The sequence below is a fragment of the Cyrtonyx montezumae genome, unplaced genomic scaffold, assembly GCF_038088225.1.
Source record: "Cyrtonyx montezumae isolate F1298 unplaced genomic scaffold, pur_monq_1.0 scaffold_7, whole genome shotgun sequence".
NCBI lineage: Eukaryota > Metazoa > Chordata > Aves > Galliformes > Odontophoridae > Cyrtonyx > Cyrtonyx montezumae.
In genome coordinates this window covers 25679477-25704500 of record NW_027072078.1, presented here as the reverse complement: position 1 = coordinate 25704500, position 25024 = coordinate 25679477, and the positions used below count along the sequence as shown (strand labels likewise).

Sequence of the window (25024 nt, the reverse complement as noted above, 5' to 3'; positions counted from 1 at the left end):
GAAATTTTCTCTCTACTTTATAATTTAATCACTAGGATAACAATACCAGGCAAATCTAATTCTAGCCAAAAAAAAAAAAAAGCAACTAAGAATATCTATACAGTCCATGTAAGCGTATACCATTTCACAAAAAAAGGACCACGAAATAAATTACATTTCACTTTTAGTGGTAATAAGCAACATTTATTCAAACTCGATACAAGATAAGACTGTGCTCCAAAAGTTAATGAAAAATATCACTATTCTATTAAATTAGTTTAATGTAAATTACCATAAATTATTTCCTTCTTCATTGCCTTTTCTTGATTACACAGGAACATAATGAAGACTGATATTATATATTATTTCTGCATCTCATATTGTAACTATGAACTTAACTCATAAAGACGGCCAGTGGACCAGATCCGTAACTCAAGTATTTAAGCTTTAGATTTTGAGAGGAGTTGAGAGATATAAACACCCTAATGGGCCTGCACACATGTTTAGAGTTCCCAGGAAATACTCCAGGCACAAAACATCTTTAACCACTCGAGCATCAGGTGACAAGCTGCAGCTAATTTTAATCTTGTAAACACCAAGGGTCCATCCAACAGCACACTGAAATCGTTTCCCATTTGATTTAATTCATACTGATTCTCTGAAGATAATAATTATTTGAAAAGGGCTCCCTTATCCTATTGCTAAAGGAAACATATTCAATGTGACATTTTGCTCTGCTCACTTCTTGACCTTTCATTAACAAGAAACACAACAAGAACAAGAACAATAACTCCCCCCCCGTTGCAAAATGTGGCATACAGAAAAATGATATTAGCAAACATAATTCCCCATTCAACATAATTCAATATGCAGCCAGCCCAGTCCAAGACCAGGAAACATTATGGATGCCACCTCTGCCCCTATGACAGCACCAAAACAGAGTTTGGAAAGCTGTCTCCAAGCATTCCAAGTCAGGGGCCACAGTGTACTCTCAGGCAGAGGAACAGGGCTCAACCCCCAACAACTTCCAGCTGCAGTACATGAACCTTTCTAAGTGTCTGAAAACTAATGGGGACACCCCATGCTTCTCTGTATCCCTACAACTGAATCCCACAGTCCAAGAAGGGCTTCTACAAGACACACTGTTAATATGGCTACTGTAGAATATTCAACCATTCAACTTGAATTCACTTAAAAGGGGGAAAAAAGGCAACCCAACCCTTATAAGCAGGGCTGAAAAAAAGAAAGAGGCACACACACTGCAACAGAAGTTTGGTACAAAACCAGGTTTGCATTTCAAGCTATATGCTACACTGAACAACTGAAAAACCAAGAAGATAAACACTTTTGGACTTGATCTGAAGCATCGTAACACTAACTCACTTCTCTGACAGCAGGCAGCTCTGTACCGATACCCGCTAGATACACGTCTGACTGTGAAGCATGGGACTATCTAAAAGCAGAACCTCCTCTCGCAGACCCTGACATGCATCATCCACAGTGTCATACTTCTGATACATGCCAGGTTTTAAATGTTGACACTTCACAAATACATTTCTTTCCTGACAGTTTCTTTACTAGCTAACTCCAATGACAGATGATTGAAGCCCAGAGAGCAAATAGTACCATCTCTCTGTATTTTTGGTACAGGGAGTAAATTCAGTATGACGACAAGCACTTGTACCCCTAAGCAAGTGAAATACTGCTCCTGCAAGGTCACACCCAGACAACTTGACAGCCTGCAAGCCTTGCTCCTCCAGGGACTCACATCCTACTCTTCCTGATGAGGTGGCTCTGATGGGATGTCACAGAGCCAGGCACAGTGGCACTCCCTGCTCCACCAGCATAAGGAGAAAGCACCATGTTCTCTATGGAAGTCATCCAGCAGCTCCAGAAACAGCATGAAATGCAGCAAGGCCTGCACAAAGAACGTGCTCCTGAGACACGGTGTACTCTTTATGCATGAAAACAATGAACTAAGATTATCCATGGAGGCTAGAAATTGGGAGTTCTTGCAACAAGGACAGCAACATCGCAAGAGCAAAGAGGCAGTTCATATCAGTATCACCATTGACTGCAGAATTAAAATAATAATAAAGCAATTATTTAAGATACTGCAGTATTTTTTTACGTGAACCAGAATCAACTCTATAGAAAATGAATTAGAACTACACATTCAGTCAGAATCAGAGAACCATTAAAGTTGAAAAGACCTCTTTTATCACCTAGTCCAATCACCAGCCTCTGTGCTCGCTAACCACATCCCTCAGTGCCACTTCTCCCCATTTTTTAACACCTCCAGGGACAGCAACCCCACCCCTTTCTGGGCAGCCTGTGCCAAAGCCTCCCCATCCCTTCAGAGAAGATTTACCTAATATCCAACCTGTTCTATCAGCCCAGGTTCAAGTTGAATTCAATTTCCTATATAACACAAGCAGAGCTGTCATGTCATTTTCACCATAAAAAATAAAATAACTAATTGAAATTCAAGATAATTAACAACACTGTTACACAGCAGTGTCTAAGTAGATACTGGTGGCTTAAGCTTGAATTGCTTGAGTGATGACAGTAGAGCGACCATGGACTCATTTGGAGAACATCTTTTCAGCCCAATAGATTTCATTCCCCCGGTGTCACTTTGGTTTTAGGAAAAGCAATTCCAACCTCAATGCGTGAGCCTTCTCTGCTACATTTTCCCTCCCTCCCTTCACTACACACAAGTGAGCTATTAAACCCTACATAAGCAGAATGAGCAGCATTTAACATCTCCTGATAGGGACCTGTTTAAACTAGAATTAAAAGACTGAATGCTTCTGTGGATTTAGGCCTAGCAGTTCAAACCTGCAGACACGTGCGCTTTGTCTTATCACCCCAGCCTTATCACCCCTTGGGTGGCTGGGCGCAAACTTCATGGGTTGTGCAGGAGTTATCCAAATACAAGTGTCACCCTGAGATGGTCTTAGAGGTCCTTTCCAACCTCAACAGTTCTAAGATTCTATGGAATCGTCATTTCACAGCATATGAAACTGTAGAACCATAGAGGTTGGAAAAGACTGCTAAGACCATCTACTGTCCAGCTGTCCACCTACAGCCCACTAGACAGGTCTCAGTGCCACATCTCCATGTTTCTTGAAGACCTCCAGGGACGGTGACTCCACCCCCCTGGGCAGCCTGTGCCACTGCATCACCACTCCTGAGAAGAAATGCTTCCTACTATCCAACCTGAACCTCCTTCAGCGCAACTTGAGGCCATTCCCTCTCATCCTACCACTAAACTTCTCCAAACACGAGCCTAACAGCTGACTGCCAGAACGCACCACTGTTGGTGCCACCGTTTCCAGGGCGGACACCGACACACAGGGCAGAGTGCAGAGACCAACACCTCGACACAAAGTTAAAGATCCAAAATTTCTCCCAGGTCTGTAACATCCCTAAACACCTGCCTCACTAACTTCTTTGGATGTTACCTCCGTGTGTGCTGCAACCCCAAAACAGCCATCCCGGTGCCGGTGGAGCATCAGTCCCCTGCCAAGGCCTCACCGAGGGCACTCCACCTGCAGCTCCGCGCTGCTCCGCCCGGCACAGCGGTGCCGACCCCACCGTCCCCCACCGCGCTCACCCTTCTTGTCCATGAGCCACATGAAGAAGAAGCAGGGCACGAAGCCGATGGGCCCCCAGAAGACGAGCAGGGCGATGTCCCAGCCGCTGAAGCCGAAGGCCAGGCGGGCCGAGTTCTGGATGGGGCCCCAGCTGTTCCACACCAGGCCCTGCGAGAAGCCCAGCAGCGAGAAGAGCAGCAGCACCAGCCACCGCCGCCCGTACACGCGGCCCGCGGCCGGCGCCAACCGCCGAACCGGCACCGGCACCGGCACGGCCGGGCCCCCCGCCGCTCCCCGCGGCTGCGGCCGCCGCTGCTGCGCTGCCGGTGGGGGCGACGGGGGCCGCAGGAGCGGCTGCCGCTCCTCCGCGCTGCTCCAGCCTAAGCCCATCTGCCGGGGCGGAGGGGAGGAGGGCCGGGGACGCCGGCACTCGAAGCCCCGAGAGCGGCGGCGCTGCCCCGGCCCGGCACTGCCGCATGCGCGGTCGGGGAGGGCCGGCGGCCGCCTCCTTCCTCCGGCGGCGAGGGGAGGAGGGAAGCGGCGCCGGGGAGGGGAGCGCGGCCTGGGGACGCCTCGCGGGGCCGCTCCCTGCCGGCCTAGGCCCGCTCGCCCGCCGGGGAGGGAGGGAGCCGGAACAGCATGGCCGGGGCGGAGAGCGGCGGCCCCGCCGCGCCCGGTAGGTGCCCGCCGGCCCGGGAGCCGCGCTGCCGGGCGGGAGCGGGGCGGGCCGGGGCTGCGGCCCTGCAGGGGTTTAGTTAGCTCGTGTGCTGTGTGTCGGCGCGCCGAGGCCTGGTGGCTGTGCCCTGGTGGCACCTCAGGGTTTCAAATAACCTCCTTTGGTTTCCTTCCGGGAGATTTTTTGAAGACTTGAAGGGGGCCGTTTTGCAGTTGTGCCTCTTAGCATCGGGAAGCGCACGGGATGGATGGAGTGCGCCCCAGTGGGTGTCTGTGCCGCGCAGCTGTCAGAGCCGTGCGGTAATGAAGCGGATAAAAGTCAGCTATGGACTTGAATTGGAATGAAAACTCCACCAGGGTTCGGTGGCAGCCTGCACGTAATTCCATTTTAAAAGAAGTGAGATGAGTATACCGCCATGTGAGCTGCGCTGAACTCATTAGAAACTATTATCGTTTAAATAGGCTGAGGTATATATTCATTTAATTAGGTTGTATGAGTATTTATCTGTATATCTACCATCTGCACTTGTCATAAAATTAATGGCTCATAGGCAGCACAATGCTTCGGCTTCCCTTAAAAAATGACGTATTTCAGTTTGGCTCTCTTAGGAATTCTGTCACAAAGATTGGTTTGATAAATGCCTGTGTGCTTAATTGGGAAAAGCTTAATGGTGGGAGCCACGCAGGCTGGTTTTAAATGCAGTGCAAATGCTGTAATTCTGATGATACATCGGGCAGCACACGATTGAAATTCAGACACGAAGCCCAACCCACAGCTTTTCAGCCAAGCCACGTGCTTCCATTAACACGCCCCTATCCTCCCCCCCAAAAAAACAACCAAACATACAGACATGGCATATTGTTTAGCCCACGCTACTCTTTGTTAGTCTGAGGCTCTGTTTGGGAGCTGCGAACACTAAAGGTGGGAGAAGGAAATGTGTACCAGCTGAAATCATCAGAAATGAACGTGAGGCTTTAGCTATGAAATATCAGGATATTTTTAAGGAGAAAAAAAAAGTTAATGCACAAACAAATAACAGAGCAACATAAAGATAGGCGCACACTAAGATTTCACCTTGCTGTGTACAACTATGTTGACAAAAATAAAATACAGTAAAAATTCTGGATGAGGTTCAGCCTTGATTGTGAGCGATGCGTACTCGGTAGTGTGCTGGGTTCCCCATTCTGCTGGGCTGTCTTTGTACATTACTGCTTCGATATAGTTCAGCCCATGCCAGAATGTTCTTTCAACTTAAAATGGCGATGTTACTACTAGAATTGAATTGGTTTGGTGGCATTGTGCCAAAGACAGAGTGCTGTCATTTGTTGAAGTAAACAAAGTGAAAAAACGTTTTTCTCTGGACATTTTTCAATTAACTGTAGTAATTATAGTGGTGTCTTGACTATTTTAATAGCAGAAATAAGGAAGGTGAGGCTTTGCAGTGTTTTTTAACTGTGAAACCTGCCTCTTGCCTCCAATATCCACATAGAAAAATGAAATCTTGAATATAAGCAGGATAATTCTTTGCTAACTTATCTAAGTCACTTCACCATATGACAGTTTTAAAGATATTTTGGCTCACATGTGAGCCAGCAGGAGAGAGGTTTCTGAGAAACTGACAAAAGAAAGGGGGCATTAAAATAGACTTGGAAAATCTCAGTTTATTTACTATTGAATTAATCACGTTTTGAATAATTTATTTTAACTGCCTGATTCTAAATCACTCCATCTTTCTCATAGCTTTACAACCCGTATGCAGATCTTTCAGTCATGGCCTGACCTTTTCTGTTCCAGCTATTTAATTAACACAGTGTAATATTCTGTGTGAATTATTCTTGTTTGCAGGATATGGTACTATTTAAATTTGTTAATGTAAAGGAGCAGTGCATTGTTGATAAACTGTTGGAAACCAAATTAGCTTTATCTTGCAGCTAGCTGATTGCATTATTTCACTCATGGGCATAATACTTCTCTAAATATGCTAATTTCACTCTTTTCACCATGTGGTGACATTTTTACTGTTCTCATTACTGACATTTGTAATATGTGGGGTGGGGAGATCTTTTTTTGCTATAACCTCATTATAATGTAGCTAAAGAGATTGGAATATTATCAGATGAAGTGCACATATTACTCAGGCAAGTGGAAAGGTTATTTCGTCTCCTGGCCCGGAACCTCAGTGCCTATATCAGGACTTGCATGGACTTAGGGCTTCTAGATTGAAAACTGTGATACAGAGCAGCATCCTGGTTATCAGTCACACAGCCACGGTAGCATATCCGTTGGTAGGTGCCTCCATTTCAAACCTGAAAGCTCCCAAGGCAGTTGCATCTCCATATTCATGCCTACCTGCCTATATCCAGCCTAAAGCCCTCTTAGGATTTCATCCTAAGAGGAGCTGGTGGCCTCTAGCTGTGATAGACTAGTAGTGATGGGAAAAAATTACATGGCTGAAGCTGTTAGAGCTGCCAACTGCTCATCCCATCCCTGAGGCACACCCGGCTGATCCATTTATGAATTGGCATCCAGACTGTGCTGTTTTCAGCTTGTCTTAATAAACTGAAGGCTTTTTACCAGTTTATTGTAACCCTGAGGCATCTGGAGAGCCTAATTCAGCTTAAATACTTCTGAGCAGTCCAGGAGGGTGTTCCCCCCATGAAGGAGCTCCTACTATTTTGAATATTCCCTCCAGTATCCCAGAAGAGGCCTGTTTACCAAGGATTTCCCTCAACTTCTAGGCTTTGGTTGGAGTAGTGACAGTACGGTGTCAAGAGTTCTCACACACAGCACTTGAGCAGCAGAGAGATGTAATGGTTCTCCACATTCTGATTATAGGTTTGTGTTTAGCCAGAGCCCAATGCAGGGTCCTTTAGGGAGATGTGAGGTAGCTTATTTTTCTGTGTGAAGTCTGCTTCAGTGCTTGGCTAGTGAAAGACATCTCACCACATTCCCTGTAGACCATGCATGTTCTTCAGCTCTGGAAAGGTGTAGGCAAAAGTCAGATTCAGGTCTTGGGTATTTCAGAGTGGTTATTTGTGAGCAGAAGCTCAGTGGACCATGGTCCCAGTGTTCTTCTGCTTTATTCAGAGCTATTGAATAGTTCTTTCACTTTGTTCAGAGCTCTAAGTAACCACAAATATCAGTAGAATATTTTGCATCTCATAGTTGCAGTAAGGAACTGCATATCCAGTTCTTAAGACTGATGACTTCCTGTCTTCCCCCAAACCTCAGAAAGATGGAAATGAACTGGGTCACACCAGGGTGCTAGGTCTGATTTGGGAATACAGGGTGAAAATTTCCATGTGTTTCTTGAGCTGAGACTCCCTCACTATTGATCTCATAATCTGTGATGTCAGCAAGAAGAGCTATGGTTTTGCTGTGGTACTGATCTGTGCATTGTGTCACTGGTGAATGTGTTTCTCATTTCTGATCAGACTTTGTCATTGTTCTCCTGTTGTAGTACAAGGAGTCACATAGCCCTGCTGCAATGATCTCAGCATTACGGTGTTTGCAAATGCAGAATTCTGTTGTCTGGCCAGTCACATGTGGCTGTCATACAATAGGTATGCTATGACACCACTAACAATAGCCTGTTGTATCGGAAAGTTGTGGAAGATAAAGTTTTTCAGAAGAAACAGAGTTTCTTTTATGTTGAATATTTACATTAAGAAATCTATCTAGCGTTAATGAAAAGTTAAGATTGAACATTAAGTTACAAGAGCTTGATGATTCAGATTTTAGTGAGCAGTGTTAGGTCAAATGTATCCTTAGCCCTATGTTACATTAAAGCAAGATTTTACATTCCTTATCAGAACCCCGAGATTCAAACCAAAACATAGAGAACAGTTTTTCACAGACTAATTTCCCCTTTGTTTCTGGTAACAAGTACATTGCCAGTGTACTGTTGAATGAGAACCTTTAGAAAGGCAAATAGCAAGTTAGAACAAAGGCTAAGCTGACCACTTCATGCTTTACCCATGCCAAAAGAAATAGTCTCAACAGATGTAACAACAGCCATGCTTTTTGTTTTACGTTACTGTAACATTGGCAGTCCCAGAATTGTGCACTTCAGAATCTTTCTGGGGGCTCACATGAGGAATCTTTCCAGTTTCTTTCAATGTCATAACTTCTGTGATTCCAAAATATTTCTGTTACTCTTTTAAAGGTATGATTTCATTTGGACAATTATAACTCAAAAGGACTTGGGATTTAATCAGAATGTTCATCCTACGTGACCAGAATGAACAAAGTCATGTATGTTTCTATCATACTCTCGTGGGTCACATTCTGAAGGCTCAGTTGCATTATTGACTGCTTACAGGAAAAGCATGTTTTTAGGATACTACCGACTATCATTGACTATTTACTGCAGTAACTGGTGGGAAAACTGTGTATTTTGGATTTCATTTCTTTTATTGCTTTCACTTTGAAGTTCTTATCAATTGACTTTGCAGTACAGGACAGAAACATACAGCTTTTGGCAGTGAATATTACACGGTGTATTCATCAGTTTATGATTAGTGCATTTATTTGCTACTAACGAGGAACAGGAAAAGTAATAGAAATCTACTTTTTTTGCAATGTGAACAAAGTATTTTTTTTCTTGGAAATACAGATGCTAGCTCTCTGATGCACTAGTTCCCTTACTTCCAATCATAATCTTATGTTCAGATTTGCATTGAATTTCTCACGTATTAGGAAGGTTGTGAAAAACATCTATGAGTGCCTGTGAGGTATTGGGAAGGAATAGGTGTGCTACTGAATTTTCCCAGCAGCAGATTAGTGTGATTTCCATGCCAAGCAGGCAGAAAGGTGGATCTGTAATTGCATGGCTTAAGCAAGAAGTCCGCCCTGTTGGATAACTCTTTTTTATATCCTGATGGAAGGCTTTGGTTGAAGGCCACGGTCTTTTCCTTCAAAAGAAAATGAAATTCAATTTGTCTGACAAGTGCTGCAGTCTCATTATGCTTCACTATGCTTTCAGCAATTTTGCCAATGAGACGTATACAAAGTTCATTGCAAATATATTTAATATCACTTACGTCAATTGTATGCCTTTTCATTTTCCTTGTTTTGGGGGATGGGGAGAAGAAGGGGGAATTTGAAATGCCAGAGATGCAGGCAGGATTTACAAGGACAACAAGGGTGAGGGGGGGATTTCTGGTACTAGAGGAGATCAGAAGTGAGGTCGTTCAGCATCTTGTTAACTTTGGACAGACAGAACTACTTTCTAGAAGTGCAGTAGAGCGTGGGGTAAGGAATGGGAGAAGGCTTCTAAGAAGAGACTTAAGAAACTCCTTCCTATATCTCCTAAGTTCATGCATGATCTTAGAGCCATCAGTCCCTCCCAATGTATTCCGTGTTCTGCCTCATACTCCACCCCTAAGAAGTCTGGGAGCTATTCCCTTTCCTATATCTTAAGGATAGTTTGTGGTTTGACTCAAGACATGCTCTTCATGTCTTGAGTCACTTGGGCTTACTGTAAGAAAAACTGTGAGATGCTGCAGCAGGACTGGAAAGTGAGTGCAAATACAGCTTCCTCTGCACTCCCAGAACTTTCCAGAGAAAGACAGCCTGATCTTTTTATTTTGTTCCCCTTGCTCAGTGGAGAAAAAGAAAGGGTGTGCTTCCTTCAGGCTACCAGACGAAGCTTTAGGTGCCTGTCTTACCAGAGCAGAAGGGTGTTTGACTAGTCTGTCCTGACTGTTTCCAAATAACAGCTATCCTGCAGCAGCCAAAATATCCATGCAAATCTAGTTTTGATGCCCCCAAGCTGAGCTATCTGTGCAGCGTTGCTATATACAGAATCAGAAGTAATAGCAAACAGCAGTAAGTGGTCAGGAAGACGTAGCTACATGCTTGTGTAGTATATCCTGAGAACTACTTGTATATATTTAGATGCATTGTTTGCCCACAGTAGTCTGATTATAGTGCAGAACGTTGCAATCACATGCAGTACATACATATATTTTTGTTTACAGCATTAATGTACTGAGAAGTCATTAAGTATGACCTCCAAACCAAGTCACTTCTCTTTGATTTGAGGAATTTTGCCATCCCACATTTCTAGTTGTTGGATATGTAAGACTGTGGAGGTTAGATTTCTTGAGTGACTTGACTGCTCTGCATTAACCCCTTCAAAATGTCAACCTTTTGATTTTTTATACGTTATACTTTTTTTTTCTTTTTTTTTTTTTTAAGAAATAAGGATGATGAAGCATTATGGATTTGAAAGAAAAAAAAAGAATTTTACAGTGCCTACACCAAATATGTTATCAGGATTTCCTTGCGCTTCCTCTTTTAGAAAATAATTTAAATAGCTCTCAATTAAATCACATATTTAAGCAGCAGGGTGTTTTGGCAGAAGCCAATTACCACTCACTAATGAACCCTCATAGTTTGCTAAATTATTTTAAATGAATGAGAGTACGTTTAGCTTTCTAACGATAGTACATTTAACTTCTGAAACAACTTTGATCAAGTTCACTTTTCTTCAGACTGCCTGCTGTGTTGAACTCTTTATTCCCAAACCCCACTCAGTTAATCTGAAAAATGGTTAATCAGAAACATAGAATTAGTTTTTCTCTTAGAAGCACAAAGTCTACTGGAAAGTACTTAGCAAATTCGGCACTATTCTTTTACCTACTCTCAGTGCTGAAATCTGGCCATGTCTTCATATTTGACAACACTTCATGTAAAGATGACTGCAGAGCTTTGTTTTTTTAATTGGAAGATCTCTGTTTCACATTGTGGTACCTCTCTAAAGAGCACCTACATGTTTCAACAATTATTTGAATTGTCACAGTTTCAAAACTTGAGTCAAACTTGGTTCAGTTTTTCAGTTCCTGGTTGGGTTCTATACATGCCTTGCATAAAGTCAAAACATGAGGCAAATCCTTCCTGCTTCCTTTGTAATGTGAAGCCACATCATTTGTTGAACGTGATGGAAAGAACTAATTCAACAGTATTTCTTCTCTTTTTTGGCTCAGGGTACAGCTGAGAAAATGAAGACTCCAGCTGGCTTTTTTTCTTTTCTAAAGGAACGTGCATGGTTGTCCTCTCCTGCTAGCCTCATTTCCCCGAAGAATTTCATCTGCAATACTCAGGGTGTGCAAAGAACATTTGGTCTCCTTGCTACACATTTTATTTATACACATTTTGCTTACACACATTGGAGTCTAAAGTCTATACCCTTATCCTTGCTATAAAATCTCAGGTTTTGCCTAGGAATCAATTGCTATCAATTCCAGTTAATATTGAAAAACAGGAGTGCAACTTGTGAGATCTTTGTGAAGCTATGACAGCAGTAACAAAGAAGATTATTACTATTACTTAAGATTACAGATATTTCTGCTGATATCTCTTTCAAGAGATACCTATCTTTAGATCTTCTCTTTTATCTTTTACCACTCCTACAGTATATAGTTCTTCCAGAAATCTGTGTTGTTCATCAGCAGAGTTGTTCAAATTAACAGAATATCTATTTGATGTAGTACACGATATTTACTTTTTATCATGTGCCTTTTCAGTCCCAGGCATTCAGATATTCATGACAAATATTATGGGGAAAGAATTATGTTTAACTGACGGTAGTTCTCACCAAGGAATACATAAAACTGAATCAAGACACTTAAAGATTCTGTCTACAAAACTGGCAAGAATCCCCATTTGTCTTTTACAAAAAACTAATGTTTGTTTACCTAATGCTTTAAATTTATAAAATGTTTTGAATTCCAACACTGATTATATGAGTGTATTATGTGTGTATTGAATGTGATTATTTTATATACATCAGGAAAAGATGCACACTTGTTTAACCATGACTGTAGTACTGCTTGAAGATAGGAATGAATAGCATTCTGTCTTCATTCATTGTTTCTAACTTTTATGGGGAAATAGGCTTACAGCTGAGTCAAACCTGACGCGACCAAACCCCCCACTAACATTCAGTATAGGAGAGGCTATCCAGCCAAGTTGTGGTGTGAGTTTCTTTTCCATTTCGAGCTGATACAAACTTGCCCACTGTATAATTTCTGTGGTTAAAACCACACCTTCCAAAAGCATGATAATGCTCGAGGAAGTCATGTTAGAAAGAAGCCACACAGAATGGCTTCAATGAGCCTTCCTGTTTCTCCCAGTAAAATTTCTGCTTTTACAGACTACGTCCCAACCAACTGAAGTTACAGGATCAACAGTAATTTTGCAGTAAAACAGCTCTACAAAATCCTCCAAAACAAAGTGTTTCTATGGATCTGCGTCCACATGTAGAAAGGACAGACAGGCAGTGATAAATTTTACCTAACCAGGAACAATTTCATTTTAACAAGCTGGAAAAGCTGAATGATGCAGAAGGCCAGACAGCTCCTGCACCATGAATTCCACCTACATGCAACACTGTGACTGCACCAGTTTGGGATGGAAGAGGTTGCTCCCTGAATGCCCACGGAAGCATTCAGGTCTGGACTAAGCCTCACTTTCAGTCTTTGAGCAATATCACTGTGAGAAAACATGCCAAGTTTGCCCCTCTTACCATCCCTGGCCCCAGCTCTCTTGGCTTAACACCTCCAGGGACAGTGACTCCACCACCATCCGTTCCAATGTCAGGACACACTTTCTGAGAAGTCCTGTTATCCTGCCATTCACACTTCTGTTAAACACAATCCTCAGTAACTTTTCCTAGTGCCCCTTGTTCCCAGTGACTCTTCTCCTGCTGGAAAAGACTGCTGGGCTGCCCACATTGGACTTAAAAGCAAAGGGCAGAAGTAGCATCAGGTGGCAGTGTGAATATTCTGTATTTGTTTAACCCATCACACATGCCAGACCATAATTTGGCCCCTAAATAGAGTACATTGGTTTGTGTGTTTTAAGCAAGTCATAAGGAACCAGGCATATTTAATGAGGATGTTAAATATTGGGAATGATTTGGATACAAATACTGGGTGAGTTAACTTTAATAGAGATTAAAATAAGAATTTGTTTGTTTGTTTATGACCCAGATTTGTAGACCTCCGCTTCTGCTCTATGGAGCTGCTACACTATTTCTATTTTTTATTCCTACTCAATATGTCCCTAAAGGAAAGTTGTTCTATAAGTGATGAGTTTATTCAAGGTTGCTCACATTTCAGCCTGGCAGTTTCAGTGGGGCATATAAATCTCCGAACAACAAAGGTCTAAATTGAAATCGCAAATTAACATCTTTCTTAGATTGGCACAATTTTCTTTTTCTAATATTACATAGATGAAAAGAAATTTAAAAACACTTCAGAAATACCTGCTGCTTTTTGTTGCACTGCAATTTCTTGGTTTAAATTAAATGCATAGGAACCTGGCTCACTATCTCTGACAATGCTCTACATATCTTGGAAAGAATTGTGGACATAAAGATTGTTACTCATAAAATTTATGTTCTCTAAACTCTGGACATTATTCATGAGTTTGTTTTTCTATTGTAAGCCTAATTGTAGACCATTTGACTACAGTGCTTTGCTGCCCCAGATAGAAGTGGAAATTGTAAGCATATGCCTATTCAGTTATTTATTCCGTTTATGTTTTGAGTGCTAGTATGCTGCTTTAAATTGAAATTTAGTATAGGAATATTCTTCCAGTATTTGCACTAGAAATGTTACATAAAAGATTTTGCAAATGTAAAATATGAAAAAATCAACTATAAACAGATTAAGTATTAGCTCTTAATGATTCCCATGCTGTGGGAGATAATAGGTAACGCATCATGTACCATAAATCATTTCTCTACTACTGTGGTTGTGTTTTTGTTTTCTTTTAACTTTACACAGGTGAAGAGGTCAAACCATTTACTCCCGAGAAAGCCAGGGAAATTGTGATGTCCCTGCAGCAACCTGCAGTCTTCTGTAACATGGTTGGTGACTGGCCAGCCCTGCACTGGGATGTGAAACACCTTTCTGCAATGCTGGATGGAAAGACGATACAGTTTAGGATAGGACTGAAGACAGAGGATTCAGGTGAGACAGAGGTGGACTTGTGATACATCTTTTTTTTTCAAGTTTTCTTTTTCTCAATTTCTCTGCCTCTCTGTTAACACTGTTCACTCTGTAATGTATTACATTTCATCATAGTTTTTGGTCAGTAAGTTTGGCCAACACTGGAACTTTCTTGTGTGTTTCTCTGTAGTAGGAAACCCAGTGAAAACACTAACATACAACAATCAATAGTCACACTTTCTTTTCCTTGCTATGTAGAATGTGTGTCCTGTTCTTTTATATGATTCAGATGTTCAGACGGACTGAATTTCCATACCCACAAACTCAGTGCATGAAAAAATTATATGACTGAACAGCTTATCATTTTTTTCACCCATAGAACGTGGATAATACTTTCCTCCTAGAGGTCTGATAAGACTCGAATGGTTGTTGGTACTTTTAAGATCCTGTGATGAAAAATGCTACAGAGGTACAAGTAAAGTCACCTGGTGCCAGTAGAACAACTTCAGCTCTAACCCTTCAAATTCACTTGGAGATATAGGAACATTCCAGAACAGAAAAAACAATTTTGCAGTTGATTTTAAATACTACAACTACTTTGTAACTACACAATACTAGCCATGATGTATCCATGGACAGAAAGAGTTTCAGACCAGGGTGGGAAGATCCAAGAAGTAATGGCAATCAGATAGCCACTTCAGAGGTTATTCGGTGCTTATTTAGCCCTTCCAACCACGTACCAAAATGTAATCTGTCACCAGCTTTCTCCCTTTTCCACAGAATATCTTCTCTCTCTTGGATCTCTTTGTTTTTATTCTCTAGGCCAATCAACTGTGGTTTTTAAAAAATGTTCAGCGTGGGTCAAGCTTTTTCTAGACCCCTTCTAGCTATTATCTAATACTTTTCTAACCTCCTAACCTTCTTCAGTTGGACCACCTTTTTCCTAGAGCATAGGGACTGCATACAGACTCCAGAAGAGGCTCTGCCAGTTCCTATGGAAGTAGTAGGATTACATCATATTATATTACAACACCGTGTGCAATTTGCTTTCTTCACATCATGATGGTAATAATATTTCATGTTCAATTTTTGCAAGAGAAGTGATGAAACAGAAAGAAGTGTTAGAGGAGAAACGCTTAGCATTTTAGGATTTCAAAGCATATCATCAGCTTGGATTAAGGATCCCTGCATCATCCCCTGGAGGAGCAAGTGTTATTTATCCCCATTCTATAGATGTGATAGCTGAGTTGTAGAATTAATGTGTTGGTACAATTCTCCACCAGTGTCACTGTACTTCAGTGAGGTATCAGACAGTTCTTGCACAGATCGTTAAAGGCACTCACAAGTTTCCTATAAAGAAGGTAAAGGCTGCATATATATGACATTTTCCTAAACACCTTGTTAATGTACCTCAGTTCCAGTATGCAGGACTCACTAGCACAGGTAAAAGGATAGTTTCTCATCTACAGGTCCTCATCTACATTAGTTAGTAGACATTTCTGAGTAACAAATGGGTGTTCCAACTGGGAAAGATTCTGATGGGACTCATGGAGTTGTGGATAAGCGACGGACTGTTCGTACCAACTAAGTGGTTAAAACTCATCACTTAATGATAACATAGTCACTAAGGATATGGCATAAACTTGGAGTTGTATCTTGAAACTGCATCTATCTGTATTTTACGTTTTCTTAAAGGCATCAGTTCCTGGTTAGCAATCAATTTGTCTCCAGGAACCTTCATTATTTGCTAATGTGAGCTAGAATTGTCATCAGGAAGATGAATAAGGCTGCCAGGAATTATACTGTAACTGAATGCAGCTTGTGTTGCTATTGTACTGTAAGGTTGTATTAGTGAAGACATTACCCAAACCGTCTCAGAATCTGAAATAATTTAATGCATTTCATATTCCACTGTCATTTGGAAAATAGTTTATCTCACTCTTGTGTAACAGTTTTTCAGTGAGGGCCTCTCTTATACTTGCTTGCTCTAACTTTCCCAGATGAAACAGAGACAGTGGTGTGGATAAATAAAGCTTCAGCAGAATATAACTCAGATTACGGTGAATATTATATTGAATATACCCCAAATATTCCTTCTATGTTAACACTAAATTAATTGCCTTTAGACTAGAGTAGACTTAAGATTAGACAGGACCACACCTGGCACTCAACTGGAAACATTCAGAAGGAAACTTCTGATGTTGATGCATTTTTGTGTCACTGCTTCGAAGTTTCTGAGATGATTAGGTTCATCTGGAGAATCCTAAATAATTTGAAACCTCTTTCTATGACAGTTTCTCATCTTACTTTGCTAACACATCTGCAACTTGTTGGGAGATTCCTGAGCTGAAGGTTCCTTAATATAACAAAGTGAGAACTGAAGACGTGGCAACTCAGTGAGAGCTGCTCGGATTTTGTGTTTGCTTTTCTTGCCGATTTGGAACCTCCTCAGGCACGCAGATGAAGAAGGTGTATTTGGCAGATGAAACATGGAAGACGTGGGAGCTAGCAGTATGTGTGAATTGTTTGCTTGAATTATTTATACGCACCTAAGTGTAGGTGTTTGATAGTATTCTGTCTGATTACCCAAGTTAAACAGAATGTGTCTGTTAGAGGGGAAAAAAAATGCAATCAGAGGATTTAAAATTGACAGAGATAAGATACCTCCAAAGAGAATACCAGCATTCATTACAAGAGCAGTAAAGGTGCAATTAATCAAGAAATCTGTACCTATCTCATTCCAGCCCGGCTAAAATATTTATTTTCCTGAGTCAGGCTAACGGGTGAGCAGCAGCTACTGAAGCTGAGTTTCTGGCAGAGAAAATGCAGCAGTATAGCTCATCTATCCAATGGCCACCTGGAACGTACCAGCATTTACAAAGGAAGAATAAAGCTTTCTCAACACAGACTTTTTTTTTTCTACAGACTTCTGATTTTGACCATTTATCTGGTTGCATGTTGAAATGAATAAACAAAGCGTTTATTGCGAAGAAGCTGAAGAGAGCAAGAGTCATGAGACCTCTGGAGGAATTTTTTCTTAAAGATGCTGTTGTGCAGCTGATCCTGTTAGACACACAGTTGGATAGGAAAGGGCTGAAGCTTAGACACCTGCATAAGGAGTTTCACCACTAATAACAGTACAAGAATTCAGACCTCTGAGGTTTGATACAGGGAAGGTGGCTATAGACTCGGATGCTGAACAGAAAGCTGTGCAGGTAGTACATATACTGCAGGCTGAATAAACGCCACATGAAGCTGAGAGTTGGACGTGGATGGTCAGACTATTGGTTTGAGTGTGCCTGTGCTTTGTCATGATGTTAAATTGTTACTCTTGGCTTGGATTATTTGTTTAAATAATTTTAGTTCCTCAGCAGTTGTGAATGGATATTTGGTTTTCTTCTAAATCAAACGGAGAAGACTTTTCACTTTCATTTTTACTGGAGCTTTAGGATATTTTCTATGGCTATTACACTTCCTCATACATTTTCCTTGTTATACTCTGCAAATACTCTGAGTAGAAAACAACCTGACTTCTGTCATAGGACCTTAACTCAGAAGGATCTCCCATTGTGCGAAAAGCACTCCACTCCCTCCCTCCCTCTCTCATGCCTGTAGTTGTCATAGAGTTATTGAGTCACAGGATGGTTTGTGTTGGAAGGAACCTTAAAAACCACCTAATTCCAATCCCCATGTGTTCCAATGCCTCACCACGCTCACAGTGAAGAATTTCTTCTTTAATCTAAATCTACTCTCTTTCAGTTCAAAGCCTTGTCTTGTCCCTGTCCAGCTTTCCTATAGACCTCCTTTTTAGGTACCAGAAGGCTGCAATGCAGTCTCTGCAATGCCCCTACTCACTCAGCCTGTCTTCATAGGAGAGGTGCTCCTGCCCTCTGATCATCCTTGTGGCCCTCTTCTCGACCCACTCCAACAGCTGTATATCCTTCTTGTGCTGGGAGCACCAGGCCTGGGCACAGTCCTCCAGATGGGGTCTCACAAAGGCAGAGTAGACGGGGACTATTTATTTTTCCATAAGCACCTACACCACAGTATTGAACTAGCTATAAATTAAATGAAGAACATTGCCTCGGAAAGATTGTATCCTGGAAGATAGTATTGCCATTCATAGTTGGATGTTTTGAAATAAAGCTCGGAGTTAAATACATTGGAAGCTAGAAAGAGCATTATTTCTTGCTTTTAAAATACTTGCTCCTGAGTTATCTAGGAAAATAGGCAGTGTCTCGAGCACTCTTTGTTCTCATCAAAATAATATAGATATTGAGCCACCTTCAATAGTGCTTGTATCTTCTATCTAATTTTTCCATCAGAATGTCTTTTAGTAAAATGATGTGTGTTGCATTAATGACTAGATATCAGCAGAGAGCACTGAACTGCAACATGGAGACAGAATCAGATACAGGGTTTTTAGGTTATTGCAGGTGATTTATATGACCTGCATGCAGTTTTTAGGTTAGGGACCCCTTATACTGCAGAGACCCAGGTGACATATTTCTGAATAGTGGGGCATTTTTTAGTTAATGAATTTGATAGCAAGGGAAAGGAAAACTGCTGCCGAGGCTACTACAATGGAAAATGACGAAATGATGGTGATAAGGGTTTGCAGAAGCTGTTTTCCCACCCAAAAAGAATAAGAACAAATGTATGAGACTATATGGGAATGGCTGCGATAACAAAATGGGAGCAGTAAAGAATTAAGAGCTGCTGCACAGCAGTGAAAGGATCCCATTTTTGAACAGCTCTATGCAAGTTACACAAGGTTAAACTGCAGCTCCATCATTGTCATTCACACAGGCTGCAGTAATTTTTATCCTCTGCAGTGGTTCAGTAATTTTGTAGTTTTTTAAAACGTTGAATAAGTCTCTTTGAAGCTAGCACAATTAGCAGCTGTGGGAAGTGAAGATCTCAGATAACCAGAAGGAAAGCCTGCTGTGATGGAGGTTATCTTGTAGGCCTTCCAAGTGACCTGACAGTGAACTGGAAGGCTGTATCAGGCAGCATGACCAAAGCACAATGGAAGCAAAGTACTGCTGGTAATGCTGTTCTTTTGTCTGGCAAGGAACACCACATTATCCTTTCTGTCTCAAATGAAAAGTAGATACATTTTTAAATGTTTCATTGACGTGAACGTGGCTCCATACTTTGCTTCCTATGCATTGATGTGCTGATTTAGTCATGCTTTAAGTGGGAAAGGTAAAGATGAACATGTCCATTTACAAAAATCCATGGAGACAATGGGTACTGTGTGCACTATGATGTGCATTTGTGCACGCGTTTGCAGCTCACATTTAAAAAGAGAGTCCATGCAAAGGACAGAGTCTACGTTGTTTAGGAGTCACAGATGTATTATCAAGTTCCTGTACTTAACGGTGCCTTGCATGTGAGCAACAGTAACTACTGGTGTGCTTTTGCCTCACTTAAGGCAAAAGATAACTGACTTACACTTAAACCTTAATGAAAAACCATTATCTCAGACACTAAATATGAGTTAGGTGATGAGAACCATTTGCTTGACCAGAGTCAAGCCACCTGTTCCTGCCTTGCATTGCATGTTACACTTACTCAGGGCCAACAGAGAAACTGGTTACTATTTTGACTGGTTTTGTGCTCAGTGCTCATGTAATATTTGACTTTTCTTTTGTTGTTCTAGTTCCCCAGTTTGAAACCAGCTGTAGCTACGTGAAGGCTACTCTTGAAGAGTTTTTGGCCTGGAGTAGTGGGCAGCCTTCTTGTCTCTCTGGACCGTTCAGTTGTTTTGAACATTCCAAATATTGGGCTTATGCTGACTACAAATACATTGCTAGGATATTTGAAGACAAGGAGGAAGCTTTCCAGGTAAAGCATTTGTATTATCTCCTACTACCTTATCACTGCAAATTACCTAGTGAAGCTTCTGAAAACTCTACTGCAATGTCCTCTGACTATTTACATTCTGAAGTAAAGCTGTTGGCTTTCAGGCTAGTACCATGTGGCTGCCAGCCAAAATTCTGTGTCTCTCTGTAAGCCTAAGACCAATAGCAGATGTAACAGAGCCAAGTGTCAGATGGGCAGCACTCCTCATTTAGCCCTGCTCCATTCTGTGACTGGAGGGAGGACTTCCAGAGCAGGTTCAGAGAGCACTGAATCATGTGCATGGGTGATGGGTTGATGGTTGGACTAGATGATCTTAGTTGTCTCTTCCAACCTTAATGATTCTATGAGTCTATGATAATCTATACTAATTTCCAAATGCAGGTATTAGGACACCTCGCTGGAATATTTTCTTTCACTTTTTCTATGGCTATCTGCTATTTCTAAGTATTGGCTCATCTACATTCCCTCTCCTACTGATTCCAAGAGGGCAAAATTAAGGATAGCTATACAAAAGGTGTATTTTATCAAAAGATATGAAGAAAGAATAGTAATTGAAGCCTTATTCATTTCTACACTTCCAGTCATGAAGATGGAATCGTAATTCTCAGCAAATATTGTATCACTGAGATGACAGGGAGTGCAAACTGATAAGCTCTTTCAATTAATTATTTCCTCAGAAAGCGTTTCCCATGCTTCTTATATGTATTTTCTTTTATACTGGTAAAATGAGTACTTCTCAGTGCTCAGTCTTTTTTCATACTGTCTTATTTCCCTTTGTTATGTGGTTGGCAGAACATTTGGCCACGGGGAGCATCTTTTGACTGTCTTTTTCCTCTCCTTCCTGAATCATACCGAACACGACTGCTACCAGATCTTGTTCTTCTAGATTATTTTGGAGCTCAGGGGATGTTTCAGAGTTATCCAAATGTGAATCTCAAATCTGGTACTTCCTTGGCCTTCTCCTTCTGCCTGGATAGACAGCACAAAACTCTGAGAGTACCAGCAGCTCAGAAGAGCTGAACAGCCTGCTGCTTCATTTGGCCAATAAAAGCACACTGGAAGGCAACCACCGCTTTCCTCATTCCTTCTTCCCCTTGCCCTCTTTCAAGTACAAAATCGAGTCTCCAGTAATTGCATTTCTGCACAGGTATCACAGCACAACCTCATCACCTGACCTACAACAAGCAACAGATTGTACTGTTATTTTAGAATAGAGAGACGTAATGGTTATGCCGTGGATTTTTTTAAAAGCAGAATCTGGGAAGGAAAAAAATTGATGGTGTTATGCAAGCAAATATGGTGCATGTCATCTGCCAATTTCACAGGCATGGGAGTGAAATACAGCAGTCGGTTCCAGACTCATGGATTTTGAAACAGCACTACACCATTTCTACCAGCCAAAAGAAGTCTTTGTAGGAATTCTCTTCCACTCTTGTGCGAATTTGATGATAACCCCTTCCTTCATTTTTTATTTTATTTAGATTTACGTAAGGTGAATTGAAGGGGAAAAGAAGGCCAACTGCGCTGTTATTTATAGTGATTAATAGGGCCATTTAGAAGTTGTTTGAAATTTAGATTGTGCTGTTTATCATTTACAGTTGTGTGGGCTAAGGTAATGATTCCATTATTCTAATCCATGAGCAGTATCTAGCATCTTACATTTTTTGTTCAGTTGATATTTCATTACGGAGTTTGAGATATAAATCAGGAGCGAGATAGATGCGTGAAGTTTAAATAGAAATGAGACCTTTTAAAGTGACGTACGGGTACAGATTAACTTCATTATAAGCAGCAAATGAAATAAATATAATTCACAAGTAATGTGCCATCTGTTACGGTTGGAACACCTTTTAGTGCATTTCTCCTGGCTGTGGCTTTTTATTGTAGAAAAGGAGCCCGCTGTGACCAGATTTCAGAAATGCTACCAGTTCCTTCTCAGCTCATTGGTTAAAAACTACTTTACCCATAATCGCTTCAACTGTTTACTACAGCTGAGGCATTTTCAGAAAGTTCTTTCAAGTCAAATATTGATTGTGTGTGCTTTCTTTCCACTTAAATTGTAACAAAATACAAAAACTATTTAGGTGTGAGATTAAAGTGTAGAAGCAGTATTACGCTTAACTTTATCACTGAAATAGTTGTATTGGATTTTAAATTTTATGGCTGCTGAAATCTATAGGAGCAACTTTTTCTTTCTGATTTTTTGCCACTTTTGACAAATGTTTATATGAGACTTCTGCATTTTTTTGAAATGATATCTTTAAAATCAATAGCTCTGAAATTCATGATCTTGAGCAGCACCTCATTTTTGGGAAGGCTCTCACTCATTTTCCTGATAGAGTCATGGTGAAATTACCACAGAATCACCAAGGTTGGAAAAGACCTGTAAGATCCAGTCCAACCATTCACCCATCACCAATAGCTCTCACTAAATCATGTCGCTCGACACAACACCCAAACCTATGTTGAACATCTCCAGGGTCAGTCCACCTCCCTGAGCAGCCTATTCCAGTGCCTGACCATCACTGTAGTCACGTCTAGCTGTAGATTTCCTCATCCGTAGATCATAATGAGGGATGGTCATCCACTCACCTGCAATCACCTGGCCTACATTCTTAAACTAGGAGGCCACACTCCTATTTTCTGTTTAGAGACAGTGGAGAAAGAGAGGCTTCTCCAACCCCAGAGGGTGCTTTGACAAGAGCCAAGTGTGAAGTATGTTCCTAAAGTTAGGTGGGATGAATGATTCTGAAAGTGTGTTTCTGAAATAGAGCAAATATCACTTATTTTGCTTTTCAAGAAGGAAAAACTAAAGCTCAGAGATGAAGTAATTTGCCTGAGACCATCAGGAAGTGAATATCTTTTACGTTCACTGCCTCCGCAGCCGCAAAGCCAAGAGAAGAACATGTCCATTAAACACTAAAGAACTTATAAAAATCAGCTTGCCACTGAGGCACTGATAGGATACAGTCTGTTTCCAAAGTACATGCAGAAAGCTGACACAGGAGCAGAGAGACAGAAAGATGGTGTGCTGTCACAATTCTCAAATTGTACTGAGAAGGGGATGGAGGTTTTTTGAGTGCCATTTTTCAAACAGCATTTCTGAGCCTGGGTGGATGGTTAACATAGAGAATAGGGAAAAAAAGAAAAGAAGTGTTTGAATTGAAGGAAAAGAAACCATGTGTGGCCACAGAGTAGCTAGGCAGTCCTTCTGCAGAACAAACAGGTAACTCGAGTCATGAAAGGCCGGGATGAGAAATGGATACAAAGATCTGGGAGGTTGCATAGGAGGAAAAAGAAGAAAACCAGCAGAAGTGCTCCTGGAGAGGAGGATTTTGGAGGAAGGGGCACAGGCCGTGCATGCAGGAACCCCTGCTGAGTAATAACAACTGAAGTAGTGAGAGAGGAACTGAGAGGTGGAGGGAGAGCACGGGAGACTGAGAGAGCTGAGCAGAGGATATGAATCTGTGTAAAGCTGACATAAATATCCTTTTCATTGCTGTAGGATGTGAGGTGGTCTGACTTTGGTTTTCCTGGAAGAAGTGGAAAAGAGAGCACGCTGTGGATTGGTTCGGAAGGAGCAAACACTCCCTGCCACTTGGACTCGTATGGCTGCAATTTAGTTCTGCAAATACAAGGAAGGTAACAGGTGCACTTAGAGCAATCACCAGAAGTTAAGTTACATTGTGCTATGAAGTTAGCTTTTTACCTGAGTATTCATTTTAGATCCTGATCATTTTCTGAGCTCTGAGTAACTGAAGAGCATCAGATCTGCTATATAGGAAATGGCAGAATTTGGGGGTTTGGAGTTAGAGCAGGGTGTGAAGGTCTTATCCAAGAGTGAACATTTTAGTCCTCCTGGTAGTTATGAATTCAGGAAGTTGGAATCAGGAGAGAAAGAGTTAAGAAGCCCAGAAGCAAAACAGAAATAAACTACTTCAGATTTCACAATACTCTCTCTGCAAGAGCCTCTAACAGGCTGCTATGGTTAATTTAAAGGGGGAACATCAGGATGGAAGCAGCCAGCAGTGAGCAAAGTTAAAAGGGACATTTAAGGCTCCAAACTCATTATGGGAACATGTGGCTTTGTTTCTATTTCTTTCTGCCTGTTTGCCCACTGTCTTTTTTATTCAGTGTTTTTTCCTGCTGTCCTTGCAGATTGTCCTATTTTTTTTATTTTATTTTTTTTTTTCAATCTATCCTTACTGGAGTAATGCTGTAGTAACAAAGTTGAATGCATTTTTTAGGTGTGATTTAGTTAATAGTGGAAGGAAAAAATTGCCAGTGGGATTTTAATGTGATTAATTGCCCTGACATGTTTTATGAAACGATTAAGTCACAGCTGCCATGTGATTAAGGTGCAGGACTGGCAGGCAAGCATCCTGCCTTCTTTTCTGGGTGCTGGCACTGACTAGCATTAAGGCCTGAGGAAAATGAATGTGTCATCATCTTATCTGTAAGCAGGGTAATTCTGTTCAGCTCTCAGACCAGCTTTCACTCATGTTTGTAAATAGCCTTCAGGGTGAATGTGCAGCAGAGACATTCTGGAAGCCCCTTGGCACTGCTCTTATTGCTGCAACCAGTCCCCAGGACTTCTTACAGCATCACTGAAGTCCAGACACTAAAATGTATGTAGGAGCCAGGATTCTCAATGAAAACGTTGAGATTTACATGCCAAAATATCTCCCAAGGATCCACCTAAATACTGGGTGTATAAAGTATAGTAATCTAGACCCAGGAGCTGCCCTGCCTCTTTGAGCTCTACCTTCAGGTGCTGAACTCCAGCCAGAGTTCTAGCATCACACTGCAGCTTTGCCTTCCTTGCCAAGGTGCTCCCAACCCCCTCCTTGTTCTTCTTAGGGAAAGGAGAATCCTGCAGCCTATGAGTGGCCTGAAAAGACAAAGTCGTTTTCCTCTTCAGAGCAAAGCCTATAAATAGATGG

General features: G+C 41.5%; 2 protein-coding genes across 3 annotated transcripts in view; one reads left to right on the top strand and one right to left on the bottom strand.

Moving 5' to 3' along the window:
• SLC49A4 (solute carrier family 49 member 4) overlaps window positions 1-3983 on the bottom strand; it is a 56612-nt gene extending 52629 nt beyond the window's left edge. Inside the window, exon 1 of the mRNA XM_065751186.1 lies at window positions 3599-3983. Coding sequence (XP_065607258.1) covers window positions 3599-3968 — 370 coding nt within the window. The 5' untranslated portion in view covers window positions 3969-3983. The remainder of the gene's footprint in view (window positions 1-3598) is intronic.
• A 115-nt stretch (window positions 3984-4098) lies between these two features.
• HSPBAP1 (HSPB1 associated protein 1) overlaps window positions 4099-25024 on the top strand; it is a 32226-nt gene continuing 11300 nt past the window's right edge. The window contains exons 1-4 of one of the 2 annotated variants that reach the window (XM_065751184.1): window positions 4099-4254; window positions 14049-14234; window positions 19879-20063; window positions 23587-23723. In XM_065751184.1, coding sequence (XP_065607256.1) covers window positions 4218-4254; window positions 14049-14234; window positions 19879-20063; window positions 23587-23723 — 545 coding nt within the window. In that variant the 5' untranslated portion in view covers window positions 4099-4217. Of the gene's footprint in view, window positions 4255-7549; window positions 7818-14048; window positions 14235-19878; window positions 20064-23586; window positions 23724-25024 lie in introns of those variants that run through there. The other variant, XM_065751183.1, reaches the window with a different exon arrangement.